A 16,052-nucleotide genomic window follows, 5' to 3' on the forward strand; every position below is an offset into this window, starting at 1 on the left:
TGGGGGGAGATGAGGTTAGTCGGGGGGTCAGTTGGGAGAGGGTGTGGGCCTGGCATGGGGGGATTCGGGAAGGGGGCGGCAGTGGGGTTGGGTGAGGGGTGAGTGGGGGTTTGGTTTGGAAGAGGTGATTTGAGAAAGGAGTGGCAGTGGGGTTGATGGTTGGGTGTGGGGCGACCCCAAGGGCAATATGGGGTGGGGCAAAGGACTGACTGCCTGGCCCCTCTCCCCCTCCAGGAGACGTGACCCTGGACCCTGAGACGGCCCATCCCAACCTGGTGCTCTCCGAGGACCGCAAGAGCGTGAAGTTCGTGGACACGCGTCTGCGGGACCTGCCTGACACCCCACGTCGCTTCACCATCTACCCCTGCGTCCTGGCGACCGAGGGCTTCACCTCGGGCCGCCACTACTGGGAGGTGGAGGTGGGCGACAAGACGCACTGGGCCCTGGGTGTCTGCAAGGACTCGGTGAGCCGCAAAGGCGAACTGATGGCCCTGCCCGAGACGGGCTACTGGCGAGTGCGGCTGTGGAACGGCGACAAGTACGCGGCCACCACCACCCCCTTCACCCCGCTGCACCTCCTTGTGAAGCCCAAGCGGGTGGGTGTCTTCCTGGACTATGAGGCCGGGCGGGTGTCCTTCTACAACGTGACCGACCGCTCCCACATCTACACCTTCACGGACACCTTCACCGAGAAGATCTGGCCCCTCTTCTACCCGGGCATCCGCGCCGGACGCAAGAACGCCGCCCCCCTCGTCATCCGCACCCCCACGGACTGGGAGTGACGGGGCTGGAGGCTGCTCACTCCAGCCTCCTTGCAGACTGGGGCTAGGCAGGAGGCATGCATCTGGTTTCTGCTGTGCACCCACATGCCCTGACTGTGATGAGCACCATGGCTCTTACTGCCTTCCTGGAGACCCTGCTTGTGGACCGGGAGAGCCGGGGCGGGGCCAGAAGTGGATTACTGAAGGCCCCACCCCTCCCCGCAGACTGCGGGGGCCACCTCGCTGGCCGTGCCCTGATTTAGTCCAACCCTAGTGGGTTGGGCTTTGCAGCCCCCTGCCATGCACGCTGGAACCAGCCATGAAGGAACTCCTCCGTTCCATTTTCCCCCCGCCTTCCAGCCAGCCAGCCTTCCTGGACAGGGAGTGATGGAGGCTGCTAGATCCCGCTTCTGCCCTCAGCATGGACTGGGGCGGGGGGATCTCACAGCTCTCTGACGCCTCTCCAGGCTTTCCAGGCTGCGGCGGACAACCCCCACCGCCCTCATCTCTCCCCCAATGGGGGCCAGCACGGACATCAGACTCCAGTGCAGTCCCGAAGGACAAGACCCTGGGTTCCCTCTATGGGTGGGAGCTACCACCCTCTCCAGCAGTGGGGGGACCCTGCCGTTGAGGGGGATCTGGACCCAGGGACTAGTAAATCCCCCACCACCACCACCCCCCAGGTTAAAGCCATGGGTATCTCTCTTGGGTGTGTAGATGCTAGTAAGTCACCATGGACTGCAACAGGAGGGGTGGGGGTTCTGATTAGAATTGGGGGAGACAGGCTGCGAAGGACTATGGGGATGTTGGCAGCTCATTCTGAGGGGCGTTGGATAAACAGGGATCCAACAGATTTACGAGGTGGCCCCGCCCTCCAAATCACTCTGTTCCCTCCGTGACGTGGCCCGATCTCTCCCTCCGGAAAGGACTCAAGGGGGTGGATCCTTGCTTGTCCGGCCGAGTTCTCAGTCCCTGAGTCACTTTGATCCTGGGCCCCTCTTGCACTTGTCTCCTGGTTTTTTTGGTGGGGGGGAGGGGAGGGGGGAACTGTGTTGTTTCCACCTGGCTCCCATGAAAACGCATCACATTTGGACTGTCCAAGGTGAGTCCTTGGGAAAGGCAGCGGACTTGAGCATGCTGCAGGAGAGAATCCTTGGCCTTGTACGACCCAAGTTTATTCCCCTTCTGGAGCAGAGCAGGCAGGGTGGGGTCCAGTCGATTAGGTCCAGGGAGTCAGGACTCCTGGTTTCGTTCCCAGCTCTGGGAGGGGAGTGATGTGTCTAGTAGAGCAGGGGCGGCTGGGTGCCCAGACTCCTGAGTTCTGTTCCCAGCTCTAGGAGGGCAAACTGGTACTACACTAGCTGGACCGTCAGCCTGATCTGGTGCCGGCAGAGAGGCAGGGGTAGCGGTCTAGATGATAAATTGGTACCCAGAAAAGGGAGCATATTGAGCCTTGTCACTCAGTGTTCCAGGTTGTTTGAGGGGGCACAACCCCTCGGTCTCCTGATGGTGGTGTATCTTCTTGGGAAATCACCTGTCACGCTTGTCTAGGCCAGAGGAAATGTTTAGGACTGACCAACTCCTGTCCCTTTGGGCTGAGTCTTCCCCCTTGCTCTGGGGTGAACTCTCTGGGGAAGGCCTGTTTTGGGATTTGTTTGTGGCAGGGGTGGAAGTCACTGGACCCTCCCGATCATCTGTTCTAACCTGTGTTAAACAGGAGACGCCTATGAGTGAATAGGCTAGAGACTGAACTCCCGTCTGCTCCCTCCATGAGAGGGCGAAGTTTACCTGGTAGCCTCCACTCTGGCAGTATCAGGAAAACCTTGCACGGTTCCCAACCCCTTCCATTCCACCCCACTGCAGCAGCTTTGAAAATGCACCTCCATGCTTTCTTTGCCCTCTGCCACTCGCTCTTTAATAACCCATCAGGTGCATCCATATCCATGCTGCTCTGCACCCTGATCTCTCTTGAACATGAAATAATTGAGTACATGTCTTTTGAAGAAAAGAAAAAGTGAGGAAATAACTTCTGGGCAATGAAGAACTCCGTTAAAGCAAGGAAGTAGGCTGGGGTGCCCAAAAACCTGTCACAGCGCAGTTACGGTTGGAAATTGACTGTGTCAAAACTGGCTCCGTCTCTTCTCCCTGAGTTGTATCTGCGGAACATGCAAGGTTTTCATTCTCAAGCGAGCTGGTTTCCTCCCTGACTCATGTACCGTGTTCAGATGTCAGCTGTGGGGTTAGAAGAGCCAATTGTTCAGCCCTGATTGGCTCAAGAAGTGGCCGTGAGGGGAATTAAATAGGACTTTCCACCAGGGGTTGTTTGGATGAGGAGAACGCAGACCTCGTGTTCCCTGCCATTGCAGAGTGGTGGCACGTTGGTCTTGCCTTGCGACACTTAACATTAAGTCCCCTAAGGATTTAAATGCTTTAGTCTAAAGTCTTTGGACTCAATGCAAGGGTAACTGGGTGTGTTGGCGTTGCCCATGTTTACAGGTCAGAAATCTCCATCGCCGTTCCAGAGCTAACTGCTCCTCTCGCTCCTTTTCTGAGCTGAGTGCACCCCCACCGGCCCTCGAGCTCTTCCTTTTCCTGGACTGGGATTCCCACTTTTTCCCACTCTGAGCCCAATTCCCGGGCTCCGGCACCCCAAGTATCAGCTGTGCTTCTCTAGCAGGACCTATGGAAGTTGGCCCCCATGTTGGGTACCTTGACCCGAAACCAAAGGATTGATTGTCGTTAACAGTAGGAATGGAGCACAACAAGAGAGAAATGGATTTTGAAACAGCAACCGGCCTGCAGGCGAAACTCCCAGTGGTAGGGGCTTATGTGCAGACAGTAAACATTACATCCTGGTTACCGCATGTTGAGCTACTTAAATTATCGCAGGCTGCTCCAGATCTGTCCCCCTTTGAGTTTGGGTTCAGCCCTTCCGAGCCCCCTCAACATAAATGCCCACCCAGGTGAAGGTTTCTGCCACCCAAGGGCTTTTCAGTCCAGCCATCGGCAGCCACGTGGGAGCCGACAGCCGGGAGTTGAAGCGAGACAGATTGCGAGTGGAGGCAAGGTGCAGATTTTCCACAGAACGGGCGACTAACCCATGTGGCTGCTTCCCAAGGGAGGGCATCTCTCACTGGGAGTCTTTAGCAAGACTGGGTTCGTGTTTTGAGAACATACGGCCATGCCTGATCACTGTGCGGGAGAATACTCCTTGCTGGGGTTACGCAGGAGCTGATGATTATTTGTATTTCAGTAGTAGCTAGTTCCCAGCTGAGATAGGACCACATTGGGCTGTGCGCTGTATGCCCGCGTGTAGTCAGAGATACTCCTTGCCTCAAAGAGCTTCCAATCTAAACAGTCTGGCTCAGGTGAGACTTGGTGAGATGCAGCCACCTCTGGGTAACGGCTGACCAGAAAATCAGCAAAGGATGTGCTCACCCAGCACTGAGATGCAGCCACCTCTGGGGTGGGGCAGGGCAGCTCTTTAGGAGTGGAGATTTTGCAGGAGCTGGGACGGAGGGCTCAGATTCTGACTCGCAGCGGATGGGGAAGTATCAAGGATTCATTCATGCCCAGGAGGGGTCAGAGCCTCATTGGGGAGATGCTTTTCTGCCCCAGGCAGAGAAGGGCAGTGTGACACCTCGAAAGGCTCCATATTCGAGTAGCTGTGTGTGAAGGAGGGGAGAGAGGGGCACCGCTTGTAATGCATTAACTAGCTGTGTGTGTAACTAGTGGCCCAGGACAGGGACTGGCTGGCTTAAGGCAGAGCAGGATGGGATGCAGAGCCTTTCCCCATTAGTTTGGATGGGTAGCTGGCTCAGTGTGTGGGGGATTGGTACACTGGACCTTCCCCTCTAGGGGTGCCTGTTTCAATCTGGCCCCATCTCCGCGCAGGGCAGAAATGCATTCCACTTGGTGCACCCATGGGTGTAATGAGCTGGTGGGTGTCAGCAGAGAAGGTGCCTTGATCCCCACCTGTCCTGACACACCGCAGTGCTAGTCACCTCAGCAAGGAGGCCAAAGGTTGAGTGGGCCCCAGCTCCCCCCTGCCTCCCAGAGGGGGTCCCTGCAGGGGTGGGGCTGTGACTCGTCAGCAGGGGGTGTTCTGTGGTCGGGGGGCACAGTCCCTGCTCCTGTCCCCATTGGGGGGTGGGTACAAAGAAGGCACCTCCGCTCCCCTGGAATGTGAAGGCAATTGTGTGCACTGTGGTCTGTCCCAGCTGGCCGGGCAAGAACCTGTCTCTGTGGCTTGTATCGTATAATGGCCTGCGACTTGTCATCAATAAACCACGGATTTTCTTAGACTCCCTGGTGTGTACGGCTCTTCCTCACTGTGCACTGAGCACCAGCAAGGAGGGGAGTGGGGTTTAAGTAGGTTCGAGGGGAGGCTGGGAGTCAGGACTCCTGGGTTCTATCCCAGGCTCTGGGAGGGCAGTGGGGTCTAGTGCTATGTTCCCTGTAAGCTGCACAGCTGGGTGGCCACCCAGCAGGCTATCAAGTGCTGCACAGTTCAGATGTCCCTACCCCCCACTGTCATGTGCTGCTCATGCCCTCTGCCTTGGAGCTGCTCCCAGGAGGCTCCTGCTTGCTGTGTAGAGCGGGGAAGGGGAGAGGGGTGCTGATGTTAGGGTGTTCCCCTGCCCCGTACCCCATCTCCACAGAGTGGGGGGAGGGGACGGAGGGAGCTTGCTGGCAGCCGCTGCTGTGTCTGAACTTGCTGATCTACTTAAAAGGGCAGCATACTTAAAGGGGCAACACACATCTCTGTCACACACACACACGCACACTCTGTCTTTTACACTGACCTCCCAACACATACTTGTGGTGTTCTTACTTCTTGATACTTCTTTCAAACTGTGTTATTTTAGTTTTTTGACTGGTCTGTGCATTTTATAATTTTTATTTCTCTCTTACGCTTAAATTTTGTTCTTTGAGTAGTGAATACAAAATGCCTAACCTGTCCTGGCTGGATTAATTATCCCTATGGTAACTTTTTAAAAATATATATTGTATCTTGGTTTTTGGTTTCTACTGGTGGCGCACATCCACAGATTACCTCAATATTGTGCACATAACAAAATTCATTACGCACATGGTTGGAAAAAATTAGAGGGAACATTGGTCTAGCGGTTAAAGCTAGGGGGTAGTGGGAATCAGGATTAATGCTGTTTGGTGAACAGCTTGAAGTCCTAGAGAGAAGACAGCTTGCTCTTGACATTTGTTTGTGAATGGAAGGGTAGCCCAGAACGACTTGAGAACCCCAGATGGGCCGGGCCTCTGTAACAGAGGGCACTCTCTGCTGCCACCTGTTGGTGAGCAAAGGGAAATGGCTGGTATGGAGCAAGCCTCATTTGCATTTCAACTATGCAAAAGTTTGGGTCATTTGGGTTAAAATCAGTTACGTTGTGAGTGTGGGGGCAATAAGATGCCATTGTCCCTGGTAGGAGATTGAGGGAGAAGAGAGGGACACTGGTTGTGTAGAGGGTGAAGGGGTCACCCTGACTGGTAGCGTTATCAGGCACAGTTAGTTAAGAGCCTGGACAAAATTACAGAAGGGTCTGTTCTCTGGGGTGAGTCCATTTCTGATAGAATAGGCTGTTAAGGGTATGTCCACACTGCAATTAAAAGCCTGTGGCTGGCCTGTGTTAGCTGACTCAGGCTTGTTGGGCTGAATCGGGCTAAGGAGCTGTTTAATTGCCATGTAGATGTTTGAGCTCATGCTGGAGCCTGAACCCTGGGACTTTACCCTACCCTCTCATGGGATCCCTGAGCTGGAACATCTACATGGCAATTAAACCACCCCTTAGACTGAGCTCCATGAACCTGAGTCAGCTGACAGGGGTTTTAATTGCAGTGTAGATGCTTCCAAGGGGGTTCTGCATCCCACAGAGCTCCGCAAAGAGTTGAGTAGAGGAAGCTTGGAGGCAACAGACAGCATGGAGCTGAAATGGCTTGGGCTGAAGCAGCAGGGAGAATAGCAGCTGCCAGCCTCCCAGTCAGATTTAGGGGAGGGACTGTGTACGCAGCAACCAACACTGAATCACAGCCCCAGGAGCAGCCCAGAAGTTGGAATAACTGTTAAGACTTTTCCCCAGGTGTCTTTAGTGAATGGTAACTTATTACCTGCTGGTTTTTCTCAAATTCATTCTGTTGTCTCTCCCCTATTCATAAAATTCTTTTTGTTTTAAACCCTTGCAAGGGGGGAAGGATCGGTGCCTAGCGAGGGCACCCAGGATGATACATATAGTTTACCCGCTTTTTGGGTGAGGGTATGAACTGGGGTTACTTAAGTCCTCAGACTGATTTCCCCTAGACAGCTGAACCCAGCCCTTTTTGCTGCTGCTCTCCACTGGCTGAATCATTTAAAAAATCCGTTTCCCAAAACATGGAGCTTTTGACACTTGTTTTCCTTCCACACCAAAATTAAGCCGGTTGAAATTGAAGTGAAAGGTCCGTTTCCATGAAGCTTTCGGGGGTGGGAAGATGATTCAGATTTGCTGTGGAATACATGCTCGGAACCAGACACGAAGAGCCAACCCGATGCCAAGAGAACCAAGTGGTTTGAGTCTGCATAAGTTTTGATACCATCCTCATCGCTGTAGTATCTGAGCATCTCCCAATAGCGCATTAAGCCAGGTGTCTACGCATCCCTCGTGTGGGGTTTGTCCGCTTGTCCTCTCCCCAGAGGAGGAGGGGTGCTGAGGAGCGTCTTGTTTCAGTAGCAACTTCAGATCTACCTGCTGCTGTGTGTGTGTTCGAGAAGGCCCGGCTGAAGAACTCGACCTTGCCCATGGAGAGGAACGGGGGGAGGTTTGGGATGGGCCTCGGTTCTTGGGGAAGTTCAGTAGGCACATGGCTGCGACGTGGATGACCCAGTTTAAAATCTTTGCTCTCAGTCAGGTGTGCAGGTGTCTCTCTCTTGTCTCTCTCGCAGAAACCCCCTCCGGGGCCTGAGCTACCTTCCTGACTGAAGTGTTAACAAAACAGGAGAGTTCTGGGGAAAGTGTCTCTTTTGCTTGCTGATGGAAAAAGGTTGAGATGAGAAATTCCAGTCAGCTGGAGTCAGGACTCCTAGGTTCTAGCCGCTGCTCTGGGAGGGGAGTTGGGCGAGGAGGCTGGGAGCCAGGACTCCTGGGTTCTAGTCCCAGGCTTATGACTGATTTGTGTAAATCTTATCCCCATTGCATCGACTGTGAAATGTGTTTCCGACACGTAACCTCACAATGTGAACTGTAACTACCCTGCGCGGAGGTGGGATGGATCCTGCTGAACCTGCGCTAATAAGGGCAAACACTTTGATCTCACAATTAATGGGTTCGGCTTGATCTGGGCAGGAGGCCGTTTGCGAATATGGGGGAGGCAGGTCAACCAGTGCTGACCCCAGTGTGGCACCAGGTGGCGCTGTGCTGCAGGGAGCTGGGTGGGGGCTCAGAAGGGAGCGCCCTCCCCCCTCACAGTCAGTGCTGACCCCAGTGTGGCACTAGGGGGGCTGTGCTGCAGGGAGCTGGGTGGGGGCTCAGAAGGGAGCGCCCTCCCCCCTCACAGTCAGTGCTGACCCCAGTGTGACACTAGGGGGGCTGTGCTGCAGGGAGCTGGGTGGGGGCTCAGTAGGGGCCATTCTCCCCACACAGTCAGTGTTGACCCCAATACCCCAGTGTGGTGTAGGGGCCCACTGTGCTGAAGATGAAATGTAAAATACAGACCCAGACCCTGGCCCATCCAAAGCTCTAACCCACTAGACCTCACCCCCTCTAGGAGCTGTGGATAGAACCCAGGAGTCCTGGCACCCAGTCCCCTCCCCCCGCCCCTGCCCTGCAGAATCTATTTCTGGAGACTTGTCGCCTCCCTGCAGGGACTGTTCTCGGTGTGGGTGGTTACTTCGAAACAGGTCTGCTCTGTCTCTCTAGCCACCTCGGGCAATGCTCCCTGCACGGCTGGTCACTGGCACAGAAGAATAAAACCAGCCCCCGAGTCAGGAGTCTGCGTTGGTCCCAGCTCAGATCTCTGTGCTCCCCCAACGCCGTGCCTGCCCGACCCAGAGGAGCCCAGCATGGCCCAGGCTCTGCTCCTCGCAGCCTCTGTCCTGTTCTGCCTCGCACTGGGGGGCTAAGTGCCATCAGGGAGCTCGGGGAAACTCCACTCTAGGGTGACAGGCCTGAGTGGCTCCTTGAGGCAGCGGACGCCTGTCTTCCCGAGTGCCTAGAATAGATTTCAATAGCCCTGACACCCAGCCTTCACCACTCTAACCACTAGACCCTACTCCCCTCCCAGAGCCAACGATAGAACCCAGGAGTCCTGCCTCCCAGCCCCCTTCCTCTGGACAAATGAGTGTTGCAGACGCTGAAATCAGCCCCTTGGTGTGATGTCCATGTCCCGCTAATGAGCCAACTCAGATGCACGTGTCCAGCTGCCCTGGAAATGGCCATGTCAGTTAGTATCCCTGGAGGCGGGGAGCTCTCCTTGGAGGACTCAGAGGTGTGGATGGGGATTGCTGGTCTCTGCCTGCCATGCCAGGGGTTTCATGCTCAGTGCAGGCAGCTTTTACCAGGGGCTTGTCAACTTGGGGTGAGCAACCCCCACAGTGCCACTGAAAGAGGATGAATCACAGCCCTGGGTCTTCTCAGTCACGCACAGGCCACTTCCCTGGCACGTCTCGGGTCAGCAACCCACCAGATCTCTGCTCAGCCATGGAGACGTTGGGGTAACCCAGCCAAACTGACAGAACTTCAGGAGGGGAAAAGTGGTGTCACTCCGCAATGTACAATGATTGGAGTGGGGGGGGGGCTGGAAGCCAGGACTTCTGGGTTCTATCCCTGGCTTGGGGAGGGGAGTGGGGTCTCGTGGGTTAAAGCAGGGGATGCTGAGAGTCAGGACTCCTGGGTTCTATCCCTGGCTTGGGGAGGGGAGTGGGGTCTAGTGGTTAGGGTGGGCTGCCTGTGGGGATGGTGGTTGGGGGGTGTTTGTGCCCATCTCTCACTGCATCTCCCCTTGCTCGCCCCCTGCAGCCAGCAATCTGCGTTGCAGACAATGCGCCCTGGACAAACCTACATCGGTTGCCTCCCTGGAGCCACTGAGTGCACCCCTAAGGCTGGGCATCCATGCATGACTGTCAACATCAGCTCTAGTGAGTGGAGGGGAGGGCTACACTGGGTTTTCTCTGTCCCAAATGCCCCCACCAGTACTGACCCTTACTCCTTTCTGGGCAAGTTGCTGCTTGGCTCTGGCCTGACTCCTTGTGGTCAGGCTCAGAACTGCAATGTGGGCTCTCCGCTCCCTCCCAACCCCCGCCAAGCAATAACCCACCAGACCCCACTCCCTTCCCAAAGCTGGGGATAGAACCCAGGAATCCTGATACCCATTCCCCACCTGCTCTAACCATTTGACCCCCACTTCCCTCCTAGACCTGGGGAAAGAACCCAGGAGTCCTGGCTGTATCAACATCCTATGAGCCAGGGGCGCTTTCAGCCAGTGACGGAGCAAGTAAGCGGCCTTGGGTCGGGGTGGCCTGGTTTCTGATCCCCAACCGTGCTCTGGGCTTTGGGGTGGTGTGTTCGAGTGGCGTGGTTCTGAGCTCTGCCTCTCGGTCTCCCCCTGCAGGAAGCGAGGTGCAGTTCCTCATCCAGGGCTGCATCATGAATCCCGGCCGCTGCGGGCTGGTGAAGGAGTTGTTGGACCCCGAGTACCAGATCAACATCACCTGCTGCTCCCACGCCTCCTTCTGCAACGACTTGGGTCCTGCTGCCCCTAGCAAGGGAGGGTGCTGAGTCCGGCCTGCCGCCTGCCACCCTCCTCCATCCCTGCCTGTCCTCCGTCCCAGTCCCCATCCCTCCTTCCACTTCTGCAGTTCTCCAGCCATCCTCTTCACTGTTCACCCATCCCTCTCTCCCCATCCTCCCTCCTCCCTCCACCTCCTTCCCTTCCATCTTGCTCTCTCCCTTCTTCCCACCTGTCCTCCTTCTCTTCATTCATCCCTCTCTCCTCTTCTCTTCCTTCATCTGTCCTTCCTCCCTTCTTTTCCTCTCCCTTCTTCCCTTCCTCTTCCTCCTCCTCCTGATCTTCCCCCCGTCCACTCTTCCTCCACGGACGCTCCGGGTGTGAAACCTGCCCGTGTTCCCTGATTCGCTGTGATTAATAAACCTCTTACGGGGTTGTACAGTTCTAGCTAACTGTAAAGCCTGGGGACAATATAGTCAGATAGAGAGGGGGTGGGGGTGGGAGTCAGGACTCCTGGGTTCTATCCTTGCCGCTCGGAGGGGAGTGGGGTCTAGTGCAGTGGTCCCCAAACTGTGGGGCATGCCCCCATGCGGGGCATGGAGGAATGTGCGGGCGGTACAGTGGGCCCAAGCCAGCCCCCAGGGGAGGCAGGGAGGGAGCGCCACCTAGCCCCGCTCCGGCCCTGCCCCCATCTGCAGATCCAGCCCTGGCCACAGCTCCAGTGCCAGCTCCTTGCCCCAGCCCTGGCTCCTGGCCTAGACCGTGGCCCCAGCTGAACTGCTGGCTCCAGCCCTGACTGCAGACCTGGTTCCAGCCACGGCTCCTGGCCCCAGCCACTGCTCTGGCCCTGCTCCCAGCCCTGGCTCTCAACCATGGCTCCCAGGGGGCACGCAACTGAAAAAGTTTAGGGATCACTGGTCTAGGTCTGGGAATCAGGACTCCTGGGCTCTAATCTTGGCTCTAGGAAGAGAGCAGAGTCTAAATGGGAGTGAGAGCCTTGGGGGTTGGGAGCCAGGACTCCTGGGTTCTATCCCTGGCTCTGGGAGGGGAGTGAGGTCTAATGCAGGAGGGCTGGGAGCTAGGATTCCTGGGGTCTATCCCTGGCTCTGGGAAAGAAATGGGGTCTAGTGGGTGACAGCCAGGGGGAGCCGAGACTCCTGGGTTCTAATCCCCTCTCCACCCCTGAGTGGCCATGCCTCAGTTTCCTCCTCCTGTAAAACGGCAGGATACTGGCCCCCACTGTGTACATGCTATATAAGTGCAGGTTATTGTCTCACTCCATAAATCCTCCTTATTTCTGGGTTTTTCATGGGTTCCCTGCCTCTGTCCAAACCCCCTTTGTTTGTGGGTTCCCTGTGCAATCCCCTGGATAAATCTCTCTGCTAGCTGGGATGGGACTGCGGTTCTCTATTTGCTCTGGCAGTGCCAGTGTTTGAGTTGCTCTGTATCTGCTTTGTCTGCCTCACAGCCTGTGGCTGGCTGGCCCCCGAAAGCCCTTCCAGTAAAGCTTCCCCTTCTCCTCACCCTCTGTAGCATGTCTCCCTGCTGGGCGAAACACTGGGGCAGCTGCCCAAACCCATCCTACCAAATCAGGACCCTGTCCAGATGCCACAAAGGTTTGACGCAGCTATTACCGGGGGTACGACCCAGCTGAGACAGCAGCCGAGCATGTCCTAGTGCTAATGAAGCAGAGGATCGCAGAGTTTGAGGCCAAAAGGACCATTAGATCACCTAGTCTGATCTTCTGTACAGAACATGCCATTATATTTCACCAGTCAAAGCTCAATAACTTGGGTCTGAGTACAGCAAATCTTCCAGAATGCGGATCTGAAGCCAAACAAGACCCAGGAAACCTAGCTCAGTTCCCAGTTCTGCCACAGCCTCCCAGTGTAACCTTGGGCAAGTCACTTCACCTTTCTGTGCCTCGGTTTTCCCTCCCCCCATACAGTAGGGATAATAATCCTTCCTTCGTCTATTTCAATGGGAAGCTCGTGGGGGCAGGGCATGCCTTTCACTGCAGCTGTACGCAGCCTAGCACAGTGGGTAATGCATCTCGCTTGGTGATGCACATAATAAATAATAATAACAGAAGGCGTTTATTAAAGAAAGCAGCTGCTGACCCAAACAGGCCTCTACAAAGCTCACATTCCGGCATGGTCTCCCTTGTTTACCAGAGACACTACATTGGCTAGAGTGATATGCTGCACACAGCGACATCTAATGGCTGAATGACATATTGCAAAGAAACATGCCTGGAGAGGTAGCCAATGCGAAGTGAATAGGATCATGTCTCCATCTAGTGGCCAGATGGAATTACTACAGCAGCTGCCTAATGACTCCCAGCTGGAGGAATTACTTTGCTCAGCTGGTAGAAGGCATCTGGGATTTGATGCTACACGTCCTGGCTTCCTCATGGGGCTCAGTTCTCCTCTTCCTCATGTTCCGTCCCGCTTGAGGGTTCAGCGGTTCTGTGGGGCTCGGCTGGGGGAGGAAACGCGGGTGTCATTGTCCCACTGAAAAGGCCCAAACAACCACAAACTGGGCTTGAGTCTGGGGCTGCCCCCACAGCATGTGGGTTCTGGGGACCTCAGGGGATGGGAGAGCTCCCCAAAGGTGTCTGCCCCTTAAGGAGGCCAGACGATTCCATGGTCACTTGAAAAGGGGGGAATGGGACATGAGGCCTTTCCCCTTTAAGGGGCACTAGCTCTGATCCAGCCCCAGAGGGAGAGGACTGGCTGGCTCAGAGGGGTGGGGGGACATGGGGCCTTTCCCCTTTAGGGCTGCCGTCCTCGCACCTCATTGATGCTCACTGAGGAGGCCCGGCTTCTCGCTGAGCAGCAATGCCAAGAAGCCACAGCACCAGGCAGGCAACATCCCCTCCACCTGGGGTGGCCCTGTGCTGATGCAGAAGAAGGTCTGCTCCATGGGGTTGTTGCAGGGGCCACTGCTTCATGCTCTCCTCCCTGTCCCCATGGGGCTCTTGGGGAGAAATTCAACACACCCCACAGAGTTTCATACAGGGCAGGGGCAGGAACATGCTCCAGCTGCACACAGGGGTCGTTAGGAGCTAACTCGCAAAGTTTGACGCCTTTCCAAAATGGCTGCCATCCACTGTTGTTCCCAATGACAGTGAAGCCACAGGCTGCCCACGGTTAAGATGAATGCTGTGTCCCGTTCACCTCATATGGGATGCAACCCCATGATCTGGGTGCCCCTAAACCTCTGACTGCCAGATGGTGGGACTGGCCAACAGGGGATGGATCACTCAATAATTGCCCTGTTCTGTCATTCCTTCGGAAACATCTGGCGCCAGCCACTGACCGAAGAGAGGATACTGGGCTAGCTGGACCATTGGGCTGACCCCTTAAGTTATGCTTGGATTTGTTTTGAATAAAATCTGTAATGAGCTTCACTTGCGAAAAAGAAAATTAGCTGAGTGTTGTGAGCTAATGCCGTTAATGCACTGATAAAGCAGCAATGAGTTACCACTGTTGTAGTCAAATTTATTACACTGACAAAGGAAGGCTCTGAGCCAGCTAACTTTGGCTATTACCTTGATGCACTGGCAAGCAGAGATTTGAAAATGCAGTCGCAACCCTCCTTTAGCCCCACTGTTGACCAGGGGACCGCTCCCCCTCCACAGTGACATTTCGTGGCCTGTTTATATATTGCACACAAAGGTGTCACTGTAGAGACGCTAGGAAGAGGGATGAGTGTGCCGGATCTTGTCTCCATCTAGTGGCTGCCCAGCACTACTTCAACAAAAATGTTACGGACACCCGGCTGCGAGAGTTAGGCCAAGATCCTCAAAGCTATTTAGGCAGTGAACTCCCATTCGGCACCTAAATGCCCAAGAGAATCTAGGCCTAACTCCCATAGCTGAGATGGAGGAGGGGGTCTGGGCTTTTCCTGCTGCAGATCCTGTGTTTCTCCATGGTGCTCAGTCCTCCGGAGGTTCCCTCTCCCCTGCTGGTTCAGAGGATCCTTTGGGCTGGGCTAAGAGAGAGGCATGGGGGGTTACTGTCCCATCACTAAAAAGTCAGGCCTAGAGTCAGGCGGCAGCCCATGGCATGTGAATTCTAGAGGCCCTGGGATGGGAGGGCTCCCCCCAGGTTTTGCCTGGAGGCCAGAATATCCCCCATATCTATGGAGAGTGGGAACTGGCTTATGGGAGCATATTATAGGATCCTTTTCCCTCTGGGGGGCACCGGCGCCAATCCATCCCCAGGCTGGGGAGACTGGCTGGCTCAGGCGCTCAGGGTTACAGGGTGAACAGCCCCTCACTGCTCCGGATTGTGCCCCAAATTGTGACACGCACCCTTGAGCTGCTGATAATCTGGGACCAGTGGTGTCAAGAAGCCACAGAGCCGGGCAAGCGACATCCCCTCTACCTGGGGTGGCTCCATTCCGATATAGAAAAATTCTTCTCCGTGGCATTGTAAAGAGGCCACTGCTGCCTCCTGTTCCTATGGAGTTCCTGGGGGAAAATGCATCAATTGATCGGCATGGGGGGAAAGGGAATGAATTCCAGCGACAAGGAGGCAGACAGGAGGATGCCCCGACCAGGGGTCCTTCACTCCAGCAGACGGCAGCAGAGAGGGACAGGGACATACCCAACTACCCACAGTCTCCAGCCAGGTCTCACTGACCTTCCCACGAACTAGGAAGGATCAAGAGCCAAACAATCCAGTTTTGCCCTCTTCCAAAATGGCCACCTCTCCACATGTTTCTTCATGGGGCTGAAGTCGCAGGCTGCCCTCTGGTGGTGAAGTGGGAAATGGCACTCTCATGCCAGCTGCCAGGCTGATCTGAAATACAGTTCTCTGGTGCCGATGGGGAAGTGGGAGGGGCTCAGGACCAGCTGGCGGGTGTAATTTGCATAGACATCCCAAGCATCATGCAGTACCCCCCAGCTGCACAATTGGGGATTTCCCCAGCTTCCATGCTCACAATCTGTCTTGCACTGGCTGTGTGAGCGCAGGGACATGAATAGGGTGGAAAGGCTGAGAACCAGTGGATGTTAAAGAGTGGGGAGCATGGCTCACCCTAACCTGGCTAGTTAGGACCAAGGCAATGTCCGATTTCAGAGGGGAGCTTTGTTGTTTTATTTCAAGTGCTAGCTGTAGGGGGTTGGGGAAAAAGCAATAGCCTAAACAGGGGTGTCATGATCTAGTAATAACTGACTCTATTGCTGGTAGGACTGGATTCCACCTGCCCTGGGGACACCAAATTTGAACATGGGTTTGCTGGAGGATTCTCTGCTCCTTGAAGTCTTTAAACCATGATCTGAGGACTTCAATAGCTCAGACATAGGTGAGAGGTTTATCGCAGGAGTGGGCGGGTGAGATTCTGTGGCCTGCGTTGTGCAGGTCAGACTAGATGTTCACAATGGTCCTTTCTGACCTTCATATCTATGAATCTATGAGAGAACCTGAAAGTGCAAGGAGATCCAAGCTGGCTGGCACTCAGGGCTGCAACTTCTTAGGGGTTCCCTTACCCGCTCCTGGCAAACTCTGCCCAGTATGCAACCAACGAAGTGGGGGTTCACCCACGAACGCTCATGCTCCATTACGCCTG

The 16,052-nt window shown here is 55.3% G+C and overlaps 1 protein-coding gene across 4 annotated transcripts in view; it reads left to right on the forward strand.

Moving 5' to 3' along the window:
• Positions 1-5,065, forward strand: part of TRIM39 (tripartite motif containing 39) — a 28,522-nt gene extending 23,457 nt beyond the window's left edge. For all 4 annotated transcript variants that reach the window (XM_073311160.1, XM_073311158.1, XM_073311157.1 and 1 more), the window contains one exon: positions 235-5,065. In XM_073311160.1, coding sequence (XP_073167261.1) covers positions 235-782 — 548 coding nt within the window. In that variant the 3' untranslated portion in view covers positions 783-5,065. The remainder of the gene's footprint in view (positions 1-234) is intronic.
• The last annotated feature ends 10,987 nt before the right edge of the window (positions 5,066-16,052 follow it).

This window comes from Lepidochelys kempii, chromosome 14, assembly GCF_965140265.1.
Source record: "Lepidochelys kempii isolate rLepKem1 chromosome 14, rLepKem1.hap2, whole genome shotgun sequence".
Lineage (NCBI taxonomy): Eukaryota > Metazoa > Chordata > Testudines > Cheloniidae > Lepidochelys > Lepidochelys kempii.